Source organism: Salmo salar, chromosome ssa12 (genome assembly GCF_905237065.1).
Source record: "Salmo salar chromosome ssa12, Ssal_v3.1, whole genome shotgun sequence".
Classification (NCBI taxonomy): Eukaryota; Metazoa; Chordata; class Actinopteri; order Salmoniformes; family Salmonidae; genus Salmo; species Salmo salar.
Window position 1 is genome coordinate 70,760,469 of NC_059453.1, and position 17,824 is coordinate 70,778,292.

General features: G+C 43.4%; 1 protein-coding gene across 1 annotated transcript in view; it reads right to left on the reverse strand.

Annotated features, from left to right (window-relative positions):
* LOC106565913 (multiple epidermal growth factor-like domains protein 6) overlaps window positions 1–17,824 on the reverse strand; it is a 106,151-nt gene that overhangs the window by 76,663 nt on the left and 11,664 nt on the right. The window contains exon 4 of the mRNA XM_014133599.2: window positions 8,743–8,856. Within this exon, the coding sequence (XP_013989074.2) occupies window positions 8,743–8,856 (114 nt within the window). The remainder of the gene's footprint in view (window positions 1–8,742; window positions 8,857–17,824) is intronic.

The following is a 17,824-nucleotide window of genomic DNA, read 5'->3' on the forward strand; positions in this document are numbered from 1 at the left end:
CACGGTTCGTTATTAGTTTATTGTTTATTTGTTTTTGTTCATTGCTAAGTTTCACTTTCTAATAAATAATGTGGAACTCAACATTCGCTGCGCCTTGGTCCGACATTCATTACAACGACGAAAGTGACAGAATATCCTATCAAACCAGGACCAAGCAGCGGGTTCACCAGGTGAAGGATTTATGGACATGGGAAGGAGATAATGGAGGACAGCGACGACGACGACAGGGTTCGCGGCTACAGAAAGCCCAAGGACAACCCCAAGTTTTTTTGGGGGGGGGGGCACATGGAGCTGGCGAATGAGCAGAGGAAGGAGCCAGAGACTGTCAGGGAGGCAATGGCGAAGTTGGGAGAGAGTGAGATGAGAGAGATGTTGTGCAAGTGTGTTCGGCTCAACATCCGACCAGAGGATCCGGTTAGCAGTTTGGTGCAACCTGTGCCGGTTCCATGTTTCTGGCCTCAAGGGCGCCTCTCCAGTCCGGTACGTTATGTGCCTGCTCCTCGCACTTTCCCTCAAAAGTGCGCTTCTACAGCCCAGTACGTCCTGTGCCTGCTCCTCACACTCTCCCTCAAGTGTGCCTTCCCAGTCAGGTACGTCCTGTGCCTGCTCCTCGCACCCTCCCTGAAGTGCGTGTTCCCAGTCAGGTGCGGCCTGTGCCTGCTCCTCGCACTCTCCCTGAAGGACGTGTTCCCATTCAGGTACTTCCTGTACCTGCTCCCCGCACTCGCCCTGAAGTGCGTGTCACCAGTCTGGCGCCATCTGTGCCGGCTATACGCACCAGGTCTCCAGTGTGCCTTCACAGCCCAGTGCGTCCTGTTCCAACTCCACGCACCAGGCCTCCAGTGCGCCTTTCCAGTCCAGAGCTTCCGGCGACAGTTCCCAGTCCAGAACGCTTCCAGTGACAGTTCCCGGTCCGGAGCTTCCGGCGACAGTTCCCGGTCCGGAGCTTCCGGCGACAGTTCCCGGTCCGGAGCTTCCGGCGACGGCCCCCGGTCCGGAACCTCCGGCGACGGCCCCCGGTCCGGAACCTCCGGCGACGGCCCACGGTCCGGAACCTCCTGCGACGGTCAACCGTCCGGAACCTCCAGCTCCATGGTCGGAGCCTTCCCCTGTGCCAATGCCCAGTCTAAGCATGGTGTCCAGTCCAGCTCCAGGGCCAGAGTCTTATTCTGCGTTGGTGCCAAGTCCAGGCACAACGTCCAGTCCCGCTCTATGGCGGGAGCTTTCCCCTGTGCCGATGTCCAGTCCTGACACGGTGTCTAGCCTGGGTCCATGGCTGGATCCGCGGGATGAGTGGGTTCTTCGGCCCGCACCAGAGCCACCACCAAAGAGGGTGGATCCGCAAGTGGAGCGGGTTCTTCGTCCCGCATCAGAGCCGCCACCGATACTAGACACCCCCCCAACCCTCCCTTTTGGTTTCAGGTTTTGCGGCCGGAGTCCGCACCTTTGGGGGGGGGGTACTGTCACGTCCTGACCATAGAAAGCTTTTATTTTCTATGGTAGAGTAGGTCAGGGTGTGACTGGGGGGTTGTCTTAGTTTATATTTTCTATGTGGGGTTCTAGGTTCATTTTTCTATGTTGGTGATTTATATGATTCCCAATTAGAGGCAGCTGGTTGTCATCTGTAATTGAGGGTCATACTTAAGAGTAGCATTTTTTCCACCTGTGGGTTATGGGATATTGTTTATGTTTTGAGTTAGTGCACGTAGCATTCTCTGTTAGCCACGGTTCGTTATTAATTTATTGTTTATTTGTTTTTGTTCATTGCTAAGTTTCACGTTCTAATAAATTGGTCCGACATTCATTACAACGACGAACTTTACAAATATGCTGTATACTCGAGGGACCAACAGACTATCTATTATACAGCCTAATGGCTGTTGGAATAAAAGAGTCCCCATATCTATCCGTTTTAATTTTCTTTTGAAGAAGTCTCTTTGCCCTTGTCCGGCTGCTGCTGTGACTGAATTTTGAGTGAAGGGGATGAGTACTGTCCTGTGAAATGTTTCCAAGTTTTAGGAGGATGAGTTTTGTGTACAGGTTGGTGGCTGATTCTTAATCTATACCAATTATCCTTCCCGCCATCTTAATCAAGCGCTGAAGCTTGACTTGGTCTTGCGCTCGCATGTTTCTGAACACGCATATCAGACCAAAGTACAGCACACTCTGCAGGACAGATTTATAGAACATTTGTAAGGTATGGTGGTCAACATTAAAATGGTTCAGTTTGTGTAATAAAAACATTCTTTGTTGCAAATTCTTTATCTTTGCAAAGGCAGTCATTGAATTTCAGTTTGTCTATTTTGATTCTCAGGTACTTATATGTGGTCACTCTATCGACTAGTTCACCATTCATCTTCTTAGTGCGTAGTGGAGTTTTGTTCCTTCTGAAATCAATTTCCATCTCTTTTGTTTCCTTAATGTTTATTTCAAGAAAGTTATCTGCACACCACTGGACAGATTTTGCCGTTTCTCTGTGAAAACCTTGGAGAGGTTTGGTCTGGGTGGAGGAAACCCACAACAACGCTGTCAACTGCATATTAATAAAACATGTGCGGGCTGCGTCAGAGGCTTGACAATCGTTTGTGTACAGTGTGTATAGTATCGGTGAAAGTACGCAACCTTAAAGGGCTTCCGTATTCACCGTTCTAATGTAGATGTAGAGATGACGTAGTTAAACTTCACTTTTTGAGTACGGTCGACTAAACCATTCCAACGTTTCTGCAACTACCTCTCCCTAACAAGCAACGTTTGAAATATGTTCTACCATCTTGTGGCTTTGAGTCAGTGACTCTTATCACATAATGACATTTTAAAGGATCTGTACACAATCAACAGCCTGATCAACTCTACGCAAAGGAGATGTGTGGTGCTGCATGAGGCAAATGGTCACACCAGATACTGACTGGTTTTCTGATCTACGCTCCTACTTTTTTTTAATGGTGTCTAACCAACAGATGCATATCTGTATTCACAGTCATGTGAAAACCATAGATTAGGGCCTAATGAATTTATATTAATTGACTGTTTTCCTTATATGAACTTAATATGAACAGTAAAATCTTTTACATTTTTGCATGTTACATTTACATTTTTGCTCAGTGTATAAACCATCAACTTAGTGAATACCACCATGAAATCTCCTTTATATTTTTTACACACTGATCTATTTTACTATGTCAGTATGTATTTGTTGTCAATGTTTTGCCGTCAAACTGTTGGTAGCTGTGAAAAAAGTCAATATTTGAAGAATTGCAGAGTTAATTGGTGATTAGATGGTTTTTTCATTAAATTAGGCTATTTTCTCTTAAACCATATGGTTAATCTGCTAGAAACTCATGGGAAATATGAAGACCGACATAAAAAATGTATGACTATGTTTTTTAAATAGTTATACAAGTAAATATTACCAAAGTTACAATAGATTGCCATTGATTTTCTGTTAACTACCAAAATTACTGTAGATTCCGGTAACTTTGGTAAACTAACAGTAGCTTTGCAAACCTAGTTATATTAATTGAAGTGCCCTTTAATATAGACCACATGGAAAATCCAATAAATCCTATTTTTTATTTGAATAAAGACTTGCTAACGTGCCAAAGTTCTGCATTTTAACATGTCTCTCTGTGCACTCTCTGTAACTTCAAGGAAGATTTTAACCCACTTAACCCAAGCATTTATCCAAGTTTTCACCATCATTGTAAAGCGCGGTAGACACATTTCGGTTGAATGCATTCAGATGTGCAACTGACTAGGTATCCCCTTTCCCTTCCTCTAGTTATTTATGTTGCCATGACAAAGTCATTGTATTTATTAAATTATTAAATGTGATTAGGGATTCATTTTAAGGTCAAAAAACAAACCTGTCCCCGAATTTAAGGTGAACCCTGTAACGTGAACTCAAATCAAATAAAATTGTATTAGTCACATGCGCCGAATACAACAGGTGTAGACTTTACAGTGAGTAGACCTTACAGTGAAATGCTTACTTACGAACCCCTAACCAACAGTGCAGTTTCAAAAAATATGGATAAGAATAAGAGATAAAAGTAACAAGTAATTAAAGAGCAGCAGTAAAAAATAACAATATATACAGGGGGGTGCCGGTACAGAGTCAATGTGCGGGGGCACAGGTTAGTTGAGGTAATATGTACATGTAGGTAGAGTTAATAAAGTGACAATGCATAGATGACAACAGAGAGTGGCAGTGGTGTGGAGAGGGGAGGGGAGGGGTGGGGCAATGCAAATAGTCTGGGTAGCCATTTGAATAGATGTTCAGGAGTCTTATGGCTTAGGGGTAGAAGCTGTTTAGAAGCCTCTTGGACATAGACTTGGCGCTCCGGTACTGCTTGCCATGCGGTAGCAGAGCGAACAGTCTATGACTAGGGTGGCTGGAGTATTTGACAATTCTTAGTGCCTTCATCTGACACCGCCTGGTATAGAGGTCCTGGATGGCAGGAAGCTTGGCCCCAGTGATGTACTGGGACATTCACACTACCCTTTGTAGTGCCTTGCGGTCGGAGGCCGAGCAGTTGCCATACCAGCAGTGATGCAACCAGTCAGGATGCTCTCTATGGTGCAGCTGTAGAACCTTTTGAGGATCTGAGGACCTTTTGAGGATCAGAGGACCCACACATGCCAAATCTTTTCAGTATCCTGAGGGGGAATAGGTTTTGTCGTGCCCGCTTCACGACTGTCATGGTGTACTTGGACCATGTTCGTTTGTTGGTGACGTGGACACCAAGGAACTTGAAGCTCTCAACCTGCTCCACTGCAGCCCCGTCAATGAGAATGTGGGAGTGCTCGGTCCTCTTTTTCCTGTAGTCCACAATCATCTCCTTTGTCTTGATCATGTTGAGGGAGAGGTTGTTGTCCTGGCACACACACGGCCAGGTCTCAGGTGATCAGGCCTACCACTGTTGTGTCATCTGCAAATGTAATGATGGTGTTGGAGTCGTGCCTGGCCATGCAGTCATGGGAGTACAGGAGGGGGCTGAGCACGCACCCCTGAGGGGCCCCTGTGTTGAGGACCAGCGTGGCGGATGTGTTGTTACCTACCCTTACCACCTGGGGGCGGCCCGTCAGGAAGTCCAGGATCCAGTTGCAGAGGGAGGTGTTTAGTCCCAGGGTCCTTAGCCTATTGATGAGCTTTGAGGGCACTATGGTGTTGAACGCTGAGCTGTAGTCAAAGGATAGCATTCTCACATACAGTTGAAGTCGGAAGTTTACATACACCTTAGCCAAATACATTTAAACTCAGTTTTTCACAATTCCTGACATAAAAATTCCCTGCCTTTGGTCAGTTAGGATCACCACCTTATTTTAAGAATGTGAAATGTCAGAATAATAGTAGAGAGAATGATTTATTACAGCTTTTATTTCTTTCACCACATTCCCAGTGGGTCAGAAGTCTACATGCACTCAATGAGTATTTGGTAGCATTGTCTTTAAATTGCTTAACTTGGGTGAAATGTTTTAGGTAGCCTTCCACAAGCTTCCCACAATAAGTTGGGTGAATTTTGGCCCATTCCTCCTGAGAGAGCTGGTGTAACTGAGTCAGGTTTGTAGGCCTCCTTACGCACACAGGCTTTTCAGTTCTGCCCACAAATTTTCTATGGAATTGAGGTCAGGGCTTTGTGATGGCCACTCCAATACCTTGACTTTGTTTGATTTTCCCATGATCTCAAGCAAAGAGGCACTGAGTTTGAAGGTAGGCCTTGAAATACATCCACAGTTACACCTCCAATTGACTCAAATTATGTCAATTAGCCTATCAGAAGCTTCTAAAGGCACAGTCAACTTAGTGTATGTAAACTTCTGACCCACTGGAATTGTGGTACAGTGAATTATAAGTGAAATAATCTGTCTGTAAACAATTGTTGGAAAAATGACTTGTGTCATGTCCTAACCGACTTGCCAAAACTGTAGTTTGTTAACAAGAAATGTGTGCAGTGGTTGAAAAACGAGTTTTAATGACTCCAACCTAAGTGTATGTAAACTTCCGACTTCAACTGTAGTTGTTCCTTTTGTCCAGGTGGGAAAGGGCAGTGTGGAGTGCAATAGAGATTGCATCATCTGTGGTTCTGTTGGGGCGGTTATGCAAACGGAGTGGGTCTAGGGTTTCTGGGATGATGGTGTTGATGTGAGCCATGACCAGCTTTTGAAAGCACTTCATGGCTACAGACGTGAGTGCTACAGGTCAGTAGTCATTTAGGTAGGTTACCTTAGTGTTCTTGGGCACAGGCACTATGGTGGTCTGCTTAAAACATGTTGGTATTACAGACTCGGACAGGGAGAGATTGAAAATGTCAGTGAAGACACTTGCTAGTTGGTCAGCGCATGCTCACAGTACACGTCTTGGTAATCCATCTGGCCATGCGGCCTTGTGAACGTTGACCTGTCTAAAGGTCTTACTCACATCGGCTGCGGAGAGCGTGATCACACAGTCTTCCGGTACAGCTGGTGCTTTCATGCATGTTTCAGTGTTATTTGCCTCGAAGCGAGCATAGAAGTAGTTTAGCTCGTCTGGGCAGCTTTTGGCTGTGCTTCCCTTTGTAGTCTGTAATGGTTTGCAAGCCCTGCCACATCCGACGAGCGGTGTAGTATGACTTGATCTTAGTCCTGTACTGATGCTTGCCAGTTTTATGGTTCGTCGGAGGGCATAGCGGGATTTCTTATAAGCTTCCGGGTTAGAGTCCCGCTCCTTGAAAGCGGCAGCTCTAGCCTTTAGCTCAGTGCAAATGCTGCCTGTAATCCATGGCTTCTGGTTGGGGTATGTACGTACGGTCACTGTGGGGACGACATCATCGACACACTTATTGATGAAGCCAATGACAGATGTGGTGTACTCCACAATGCCATTGGAGGAATCCCGGAACATATCTGCGCTAGCAAAACAGTCCTGTACCTTAGCATCTGCTTCATCTGACCAGTTTTTTATTGATCTAGTCACTGGTGCTTCTTGCTTTAATTTTTCTTGTAAGCAGGAATCAGGAGGATGGAATTATGGTCGGATTTGCCAAATGGAGGGCGAGGGAGAGCTTTGTATGCGTCTCTGTTTGAGGAGTATAGGTGGTCCAGAGTTCTTTTCCTTCTGGACCACATTTAACATGCTGATAGAAAATTGGTAAAATTGATTTAAGTTTCCCTGCATTACAGTCCCCGGCTACTAGGATCGCTGCCTCTGGGTGAGAGTTTTCTTGTTTGCTTATGGTGGAATACAGCTCATTCAATGCAATCTTAGTGCCAACCTGTGACTGAGGTGGTATGTAAACAGCTACGAAGAATACAGATGAGAACTCTCTCGGTAGGTAGTGTGGTCTACAGCTTATCATGATATACTCAACCTCAGGTGAGCAATAGCTCGAGACTTCCTTAGATATAGTGCACCAGCTGTTATTTACAAAAATACATAGTCCGCCGCCCCTTGTCTTACCAGACGCCGCTGTTCTATCTTGCCGGACATCGTGTAACCAGCCAGCTGTATGTTGATATTGTCGTCGTTCAGCCACGACTCCGTGAAGCATAAGATGTTACAGTTTTGAATGTCCCATTGGTAGTTTAATCTTCCCTGTAACTCGTACATTTTATTGTCCAAAGATTGCATGTTTGCTAGCAAAATTGAGGGAAGTGGGGGGTTATTCGATCGCCTCCGAATTCTCAGAAGGCAGCCCGCTCTCCAGCCTCTCTTTCTCCACCTCCTCTTCACGCAGGTCACAGGGGTCGGGGCCTGTTCCTGAGGGAGCCGTATATCCTTCACCTCGGGCTTGTCAGAGTCGTGAAAGAAGAAAAAGGATTCTGCTAGTCCGTGGTGAGTAATCTCAGTCCTGATGTCTAGAAGTTATTTTCGGTCATAAGAGACAGGAGTGGCAACATTATGTACTAAATTAGTTAAAGAAACTAGTTACAAACAACGCAGATAAACAAACAAACAAAAAACAATCGGTTGGGGGCACGTAAAACGTCTGCCTTCTGCTCTGGCGCCATCTTATTATCTGAATTGTAATTTTAATATCGTAAAACAATTCATTTTTTTCCTCCAATCTTTTTCAAGAAACATTGAGCATCTATAGACAAATTGTAGTGTAAAAGCAGGTGAGCTGTTTGTACTATTTTTGGTAATTTGCTGGTGTTTTGTGGTGGAAAACTGAGTGAGTGACGCATAACACGTCAACCCTGTTGTAACCCATAGATAGACAGGCTAGAAATGTTTTAACAATTTCATTTTTTTTGTGAAGCTTGCATTCAACTGCCCCTCCCTGTTGCACACAATAAGATTCCAATTTTTCCTGTCACATAGAGATGTATGGCTGATTTAAGATTAAACTGTCAACCCTGTTATCGTCAACCCTGTTACGGTCAACCCTGTTACTATATTTGGCACTTAATAGGAACTTCCTATAGTATTTTTTTTGAGATGGGAAAATGTGTTTTTTATTAAGTTGAACATTTGTTCTTTATGGCAGAATGTTAAAATTAGGTAAAATCAAACAGTTTTTTTCACCAAGTTACACATCTCAAAAAGGCCCCAAATTGGTAGAACGACCCACGTACGGACACAGACACGGACAGGAACAGCAGGACATAATGTAGGAACTACAGTACATTAAACAGAGAAAACAGAAACAGAAAACAGAAACAGAAAAAAAAAAAGTATGAAATGTATGCACTCACTACTGTAAGTCGCTCTGGATAAGAGCGTCTGCCAAATTACTAAAATGTAAATGTAAATGTTGTACTCACCATACTGACAACTGGGCCCATTGAAGCCAGCAGGACAGTCACAAAGCTGGGAGCTGGAGCGGGAGCCCTCCCGACACTGGCCCCCGTTGAAGCACACGCCGTAGCTACACACAGCTGGAGGATGGCACCGGGACGGGATGGATGGGGTCGGAGACGGAGAGAAAGAAAGAGGAGAAGAGATAAGAGGAGCAGAAGCACCTGGCTGCTGTCACAGAATGTCAACATCTGCAGTGGGACAGTTTGACCTATCAGGGCCTCTTCAGTTCCCTGTTAACACCTGATTGAGAGGGACCTTGATGTTCCTGCTGTTACATTAACCACGCTAACAGGGCTCCCTCCTCCAGTTGGCTCTCTTCAAGGAGGAGAGTGGCTTTCAGGCACATTACCATGTGAAAAAAAAGTAATCGTAATGTTTTTGGGAGAAAATGAATCAGCTGGGATAGTTTAACCCTGAGTGAAATAAATAAATAGGACATAATCAACCCCCCACCCCCATGGTCACATAACAATCTGCTCTGAAACTGAATATATGGCCCATGTCTCCACACAGACAAAGATCATGCATCCAGTACTATTAGCATGAGGTGAGACAGAGAGCCACAGGCTGTAGGACATCAATCTAGGAGAGAGACGGCCCTATCTGGCTAAATCCCCAGAGTCGAACAACTTATCTCGTTGAGACGTGTGAAATCCGTGGAATTGGAATAAACAAACACCTCAAACCACTAGGTAGCCTACGCCACGTGAATCCAGCACAGAAGTGTAGGCATCGCATTCTACACACTCATATAACTCACATCCTCTCTCTCCTTCACCTCCAAGCTAGTGTGTGTGTGTGTGTGTGTGTGTGTGTGTGTGTGTGTGTGTGTGTGTGTGTGTGTGTGTGTGTGTGTGTGTGTGTGTGTGTGTGTGTGTGTGTGTGTGTGTGTGTGTGTAGGTGTGTGTGTGTGTAGTGTGTAGGATCTCTGTACACTACACAGCAAGGTACAGGAGAGCAAGCCAAGCCTCATGTTTCGCTCCATTAAGAAGGGTGCAGGCTACAGTGTGACGGCTACAGAGTACCAGAGGATTGACGCTTGTGTTTGCACACACCCATGTTGGCACTAGCAGTACTAAGGCTCAGGGAGAGGAGATGTACGGAACACCTAATCATGGCAGGAATGCCCGCTCTTCTCCAAGGCGATTAGACAGGAACCTCTCAAAAGATGTAGTTTCTGCCAGATCGGCATTTTTCTGCTAATCTAATCCGATCGGCAGCTGCATGACCAATTCCCACTCCCAGTCCTTTTTGGAGCCATATATGGGCCACGTATGTGCCTGTTATTATTAATAACGACATGCCAACCAAAGATCTGAGGTGGTGTGCAGTTCAACATGGGCAATAAAAATGAGTGACAAGATATACTACCAACAAATCAGTGTACTTTTTTAAACTACAGCAAAAGGAGAAAATAGTTTGGCAATCTGTAAATGCCTTCCTCGAAAAACAATTAAAAACTAATTATTTTTCCTTTCAACATTCTGCATAAGGAAATGTCCAATATGTCTGTGTTACTCATGATCTCGACAGGTGTTTTTTTCTCTAGCTATAGGTGTCATCTGTCATGGTAACAGCAGCTCCTCTCAATGCTAGACAGCTTCATAATGAACAGCCAGCTATTGATTTCACAGGTGGGTTACATCAGCATGAGAGGAGACAGAGATGGGAACATTGGAAAATAGAGCCATTGATGTAAAGAAAACTAGAGAATGACCGATAATGTTATGTTATAGTCTACCAGTCCTTCTTTATCGGCTTTGCCCATAGTCCCTCTACATAGCAAAACATCTGCTATGCCAGCCACCACTCACCGGTTGAGCACTGCATAATGTCGAGGAATGTCTACCTGGGAAAATCATCAGCAAGCAGTAAGATACTGTAGCTCATTCTACAACAGAAAGGTGCTGTATTGAGAAACGAGTCAACTGACACAGTGACCAAAATCTAACTGTTGCAAATATTAGTTTAATTCACTAATAATAAGGCTTGTGTCGACGTCATATTTGGTGATTGTCGTAATAGGGAAAGAAGGAAGTGTTTAAAAATGCCTAAATAAAGGTTGTCAATAGGTAAAGCTACCTAAGAATCTTCCTGCATGTTTATGGACCAAGAAAGCTGTAGATCAGTGTGGGTGTGTTCTCACTTCTCGAACTATGGGCAGATTTGAGTCAGACAGAATGTGCATCATCGTTTCAATCTTCTTTCCTACCCTCACTCTCCTTGTTAGATATTATGTACATTTATGGATTGGTAGCAAATGTCATCGCCATTGATCTAGTTATCATAGTAGAAGTAAACAGCAACAAATGATATGAGCAATAGAGAGAGATGTGAAAGGGATCAGAGTTACGGCCTCGCTCTATCAAATCATAGCAGTAGGATCAAGTTACGACCCGCTCATTTCTTGCCAGATGGCTGAACTAGCCAATTGAGTTGTTTTGATTTTCGACCTGGCAGCTGAGTTGTTTAGAAATGCGTCCTGACAGCTGAAGAAAATACTTTTCACAAATCATGACGTTACATTGGGTTAATTTGCATTGAACATATGTTCTTTTATATTCTCAAACTAACAGAAGTGCCTATCAGGTGCATAGGCATGGCCCAGGCCCCCGCCCCTGGGGAGCCAGGCCCACCCAATCAGATTAAGCATATCCAATGTTTATGCTAGTTACTTATCAGTGTTCCAAAAGGGACATTATTTGTCCTTTTTAACATGCAAACACCATCAAAGACAGTACAAGTCAAAAGTTTGGACACACCTACTCATTCAAGGGTTTTTATTTATTTTTACTATTTTCTACATTGTAGAATAATAGTGAAGACATCAGAACTATGAAATAACACATATTGAATGATGTAGTAATCAAAAAAGTGTTAAACAAATCAAAATATATTTTATATTTGAGATTCTTCAAATAGCCACCCTTTGCCTTGATGACAGCTTTGCACACTCTTGGCATTGAAGGCAGGTAGCCTAGTGGTTAGAGCGTTGGACTAGTAACTGAAAAGTTGCAAGATCGAATCCCCGAGTTGACAAGGTACAAATCTGTCGTTCTGCCCCTGAACAAGGAAGTTAATCCATTGTTCCTAGGCTGTCATTGAAAATAGGAATTTGATCTTAACTGAATTGCCTAGTTAAATAAAGGTAAAATAAAACATTCTCCTATGAGAAATGAGGTGTGTCAATGTTTGTCTGGTACTGGAGAATTTGTAGCAAGCAGTGCACTGGGTTAATAAGATTTGATGAAATATAACAGAACAGATTAATTGGAATGACATTCACTCTCATGAGATGGGTTGCCAAAAAGAACTAACTGAGAGCCAAACCCCATATAATTAACAAATATGACTGTATTGAGGCATATGTAACTGTGCTTCTATGGCTATATACTATACACCATGCCATGGACTATTTAATTTGTTAATTTAGCAAACAAGTCAACTCATAATCCAGTGCCTTTATCACAGTCAACAACACATATATTTTAGCTTTAAAAATGCTAAACTCTATCTATCTCAGCTTTATAATGGCAAAATGTGTAGAATAGCATGAGATTAGCTATAAAACTGCACATTTAGCTATAAACCCGTCACTGAGAAGAAATTATGTGTCTTCGCCAGAAAGGGGGAGGGAGCAGAATCATTTCAGTCCTCTCTCTCAACAGCTCCAGAAGAATCCCTGGAGTGTGAGGCGAAGTCTAAACATCTTGACGTCCTCCTGGCCCTGTGCTCAGACACCTGGTCAGCTCTGTGTCTATGCGCAGCAGTCCACAAGTCCCCTCAGACCTCACTCAACAATACCCAACACAGTTCCAACACAACCCCCTCCGCCCTCAATCAACTAATACCCATCACAGCTCCAACAACCAACACAACACATTGGTGTAAAATACTTAAGTAAAAATACGTTTAAAGTACTACTTCAGTAGTTTTTTGGGGTATCTGTACTTGACTTTATTTTATTTATATTTTTAACAACTTTTAATTTTACTTCACTACTTTCCTAAAGAAAATTATCTTATTTTTACTCCATACATTTTCCCTGACACCCAAAAGTACTCATTACATTTTGAATGCTTAGCAGAACATTAAAATGGTCCATTTCACACTCCACCCTCACTCAACAAATACCTAACATCAGTTCATTCGGAAAGAATTCAGACCCCTTGACCTTTTCCACATTTTGTTACATTATAGCCTTATTCTAAAATGGATTAAATCGTTTTTTTCCCCCACATCAATCTACACACCTACCCCATAATAACAAAGCAACATTTTTTGCAAATGTACACTACCGGTCAAAAGTTTTAGAACACCTCCTTATTCAAATGTTTTTCTTTATTTTAACTTTTTTCTACATTGTAGAATAATAGTGAAGACATCATAACTATGAAATAACACATATGGAATCATGAGGTAACCAAAAAAGTGTTAAAAAAATCTAAATATATTTTATATTTGAGATTGTTCAAATAGCCACCCTTTGCCTTGATGACAGCTTTGCACACTCTTGGCATTCTCTCAACCAGATTCATGAGGTGGAATGCATTTCAATGAACAGGTGTGCCTTCTTAAAAGTTAATTTGTGGAATTTCTTTCCTTCTTAATGAGCCAATCAGTTGTGTTGCGACAAGGCAGGGGGGTATACAGAAGATAGCCCTTTTTGATAAAATACCAAGCATATTATGGCAAGAACAGCTCAAATAAGCAAAGAGAAATGACAGTCCATCATTTATTTATTTATTTATTTATTTATTCACCTTTATTTAACCAGGTAGGCTAGTTGAGAACAAGTTCTCATTTGCAACTGCGACCTGGCCAAGATAAAGCGTAGCAATTTGACACATACAACAACACAGAGTTACACATGGAATAAACAAAACATACAGTCAATAATACAGTAGAACAAAAGAAAACAAAAAGTCTATATATAGTGAGTGCAAATTAGGTAATAAGGTTAAGGCAATAAATAGGCCAAGGTGGCGAAGTAATTACAATACAGCAATTAAACACTGGAATGGTAGATGTGCAGAAGATGAATGTGCAAGTAGAGATACTGGGGTGCAAAGGAGCAAGATAAATAAATAAATACAGTATGGGGATGAGGTAGGTAGATAGATGGGCTGTTTACAGATGGGCTATGTACAGGTGCAGTGATATGTGAGCTGCTCTGACAGCTGGTGCTTAAAGCTAGTGAGGGAGATATGAGTCTCCAGCTTCAGAGATTTTTGCAGTTCGTTCCAGTCATTGGCAGCAGAGAACTGGAAGGAAAGGCGGCCAAAGAGGAATTGGCTTTGGGGGTGACCAGTGAGATATACCTGCTGGAGCGCATGCTACGAGTGGGTGCTGCTATGGTGACCAGTGAGCTGAGATAAGGCGGGGCTTTACCTAGCAGAGACTTGTAGATAACCTGTAGCCAGTGGGTTTGGCGACGAGTATGAAGCGAGGGCCAACCAACAAGAGTGTACAGGTCGCAATGGTGGGTAGTGTATGGGGCTTTGGTGACAAAACGGATGGCACTGTGATAGACTGCATCCAGTTTGTTGAGTAGAGTGTTGGAGGCTATTTTATAGATGACATCACCGAAGTCGGGGATCGGTAGGATGGTCAGTTTTACGAGGGTGTGTTTGGCAGCATGAGTGAAGGATGCTTTGTTGCGATATAGGAAGCCAATTCTAGATTTAATTTTGGATTGGAGATGCTTAATATGAGTCTGGAAGGAGAGTTTACAGTCTAACCAGACACCCAGGTATTTGTAGTTCTCCACGTATTCTAAGTCAGAGCCGTCCAGAGTAGTGATGCTGGACGGGCGAGCAGGTGCGGGCAGTGATCGATTGAATAGCATGCATTTAGTTTTACCTGCGTTTAAGAGCAGTTGGAGGCCACGGAAGGAAAGTTGTATGGCATTGAAGCTCGTCTGGAGGTTAGTTAACACAGTGTCCAAAGAGGGGCCAGAAGTATACAGAATGGTGTCGTCTGCGTAGAGGTAGATCAGAGAATCACCAGCAGCAAGAGCAACATCATTGATGTATACAGAGAAGAAAGTCGGCCCGAGAATTGAACCCTGTGGCACACCCATAGAGACTGCCAGAGGTCCGGACAACAGGCCCTCCGATTTCACACACTGAACTCTATCAGAGAAGTAGTTGGTAAACCAGGCGAGGCAATCATTTGAGATACCAAGGCTGTCGAGTCTGCCAATAAGAATGTGGTGATTGACAGAGTCGAAAGCCTTGGCCAGGTCGATGAATACGGCTGCACAGTAATGTCTCTTATCGATGGCGGTTATGATGTCGTTTAGGACCTTGAGCGTGGCTGAGGTGCACCCATGACCAGCTCTGAAACCAGATTGCATAGCGGAGAAGGTACGGTGGGATTCGAAATGGTCGGTAATCTGTTTGTTAATTTGGCTCTAAGGCATGACGGTCAGTCAATACGGAACATTTCAATAACTTTTAAAGTTTCTTCAAGTGCAGTCGCAAAAACCATCAAGCGCTATGATTAAACTGGTTACCTCTGCTGCAGAGGATAAGATTATTAGAGTTACCAGCCTCAGAAATTGCAGCCCAAATAAATGCTTCACAGAGTTCAAGAAACAGACACATCGCAACATCAACTGTTTAGAGGAGACTGTGTGAATCAGGCCTTCATGGTCGAATTGATGCAAAGAAACCACTACTAGAGGACACAAATAATAAGAAGAGACTTGCTTGGGCCAAGAAACACAAGCAATCAACATTAGACCAGTGGAAATGTGTCATTTGGTCTGGAGTTCATATTGGAGATTTTTGGTTCTAACCGCTGTGTCTTTGTGAGACGCGGTGTTGGTGAACGGATGATCTCCACAATTGTATTTCCCACCGAAAAGCAGGGAGGCTTTTGCTATATTTTGCTACATTGTAAATACTTCACCACCATGGACTATTTATTGCCTTACCTCCCTTATCCTACGTCATTTGCACATACTGTATATATACTTTTCTACTGTATTATTGACTGTATGTTTGTTTATTCCATGTGTAACTCTGTGTTGTTGTAAGTGTTGAACTGCTTTGCTTTATCTTGGCCAGGTCGCAGTTGCAAATGAGAACTTGTTCTCAACTAGCCTACCTGGTTAAATAAAGATGAAATAAAAAATACAAATAAAAGGAGGAGGTGTTATGGCTACCACAGCATTCTGCAGTGATACACAACTCCATCTGCTTTGGGCTTAGTGGGACTATCAATTGTTTTCAACAGGATAATGACCCAACACACCTCCAGGCTGTGTAAGGGCTATTTGACCAAGATGGAGAGTGATGGAGTGCTGCATCAGATGACCTGGCCAGCACAATCCTCCGACCTCAACTAAATTGAGATGGTTTGGGATGAGTTGGACCGCAGAGTGAAGGAAAAGCTGCCAACGAGTGCACAGCACATGTGGGAACTCCTTCATGACTGTTGTAAAAACATTCCAGGTTAAGAGAATATGAACAGTGTGCAAACCTGTCATCAAGGAAAAGGGTGGCTAGTTGAAGAATCTCAATATAAGATATATTTTGATTTGTTTAAAACTTTTGGGGATTACTACATGATTCCATATGTGTTATTTCATAGTTTTGATGTCATCAATATTATTCTACAATGTAGAAAATAGTACAAATAAAGAAAAACCATTGAATGAGTAGGTGTTCTAAAACTTTTGACCGGTAGTGTATTAAAAATAAAAACAGAAATATCACATTTACATAAGTATTCACACCCTTTACTCAGTGCTTTGTTGAAGCACCTTTGGCAGCGATTACAGCCTCGAGTCTTCTTGGGTATGACGCTACAAGTTTGGCACACCTGTATTTGGGGAGTTTCTTTCATTCTTCTCTGCAGATCCTCTCAAGCTCTGTCAGATTGGATGGGGAGCGTTGCTGCACAGCTATTTTCAGGTCTCTCCAGAGATGTTCGATTGGGTTCAATTCCGGGCTCTGGCTGGGCCACTCAAATTCAGAGACTTATCCCGAAGCCACTCCTGCTTTGTCTTGGCTGTGTGCTTAGAGTTGGTGTCCTGTTGGAAGGTGAACCTTTGCTCCAGTCTGAGGTCCTGACCCCTCAGGAGCTGGTTTTCATCATGGATCTCTCTGTACTTTTCTCAGTTCACCTTTCCCTCAATCCTGACTACTCTCCCTGCTGCTGAAATACATCCCCACAGCATGACACTATCACCACCATGCTTCACCATAGGGATGATGCCAGGTTTCCTCCAGACGTTGGCATTCAGGCCAAAGAGTTCCATCTTGGTTTTATCAAACCAGAGAATCTTGTTTCTCGTGGTCTGGGAGTCCTTTATGTGCCTTTTGGCAAACTCCAAGTGCCTTTTACTGAGGAGTGGCTTCCGTATGGCCACTCTACCATAAAGGCCTGATTGGTGGAGCTCTGTCAGAGTGACCATCGGGTTATTGGTCACCTCCCTGACCAAGGCCCTTCTCCCCCGATTGCTCAGTTTGGCCAGATGGCCAGCCCTAAGAAGAGTCTTGGTGGTTCCAAACGTCTTCAATTTAAGAATGATGGAGGCCACTGTCCTCTTGGGGACCTTCAATGCTGCAGAAATGTTTTGGTACCCTTCCCCAGATCTGTGCCTTGACACAATCCTGTCTTGGAGCTCCACGGACAATTCCTTCGCCTCATGGCTTGGTTTTTGCTCTGACATGCACTGTCAACTGTGGGACCTTATATAGACAGGTGTGTGCCTTTCCAATCATTTACCACAGGTGGACTCCAATCAAGTTGTAGAAAAATCTCAAGGATGATCAATGGAAATGGGATGCACCTGAGCTCAATTTCGAGTCTCATAGTAAAGGGTCTGAATACTTATGTAAATAAGGTATTTCTGTCTTTTATTTTGAATACATTTGCAAAAAAATCTAAAAACCTGTTTTCACTTTGTCATTATGGGGTTGTATATAGATTGATGAGGATTTTAGAATAAGGCTGTAACGTAACAAAAAAAGTTAAGGGGTCTGAATACTTTGCGAATGCACTGTCTACATCTTTGTGTTCCCAAATACAGCT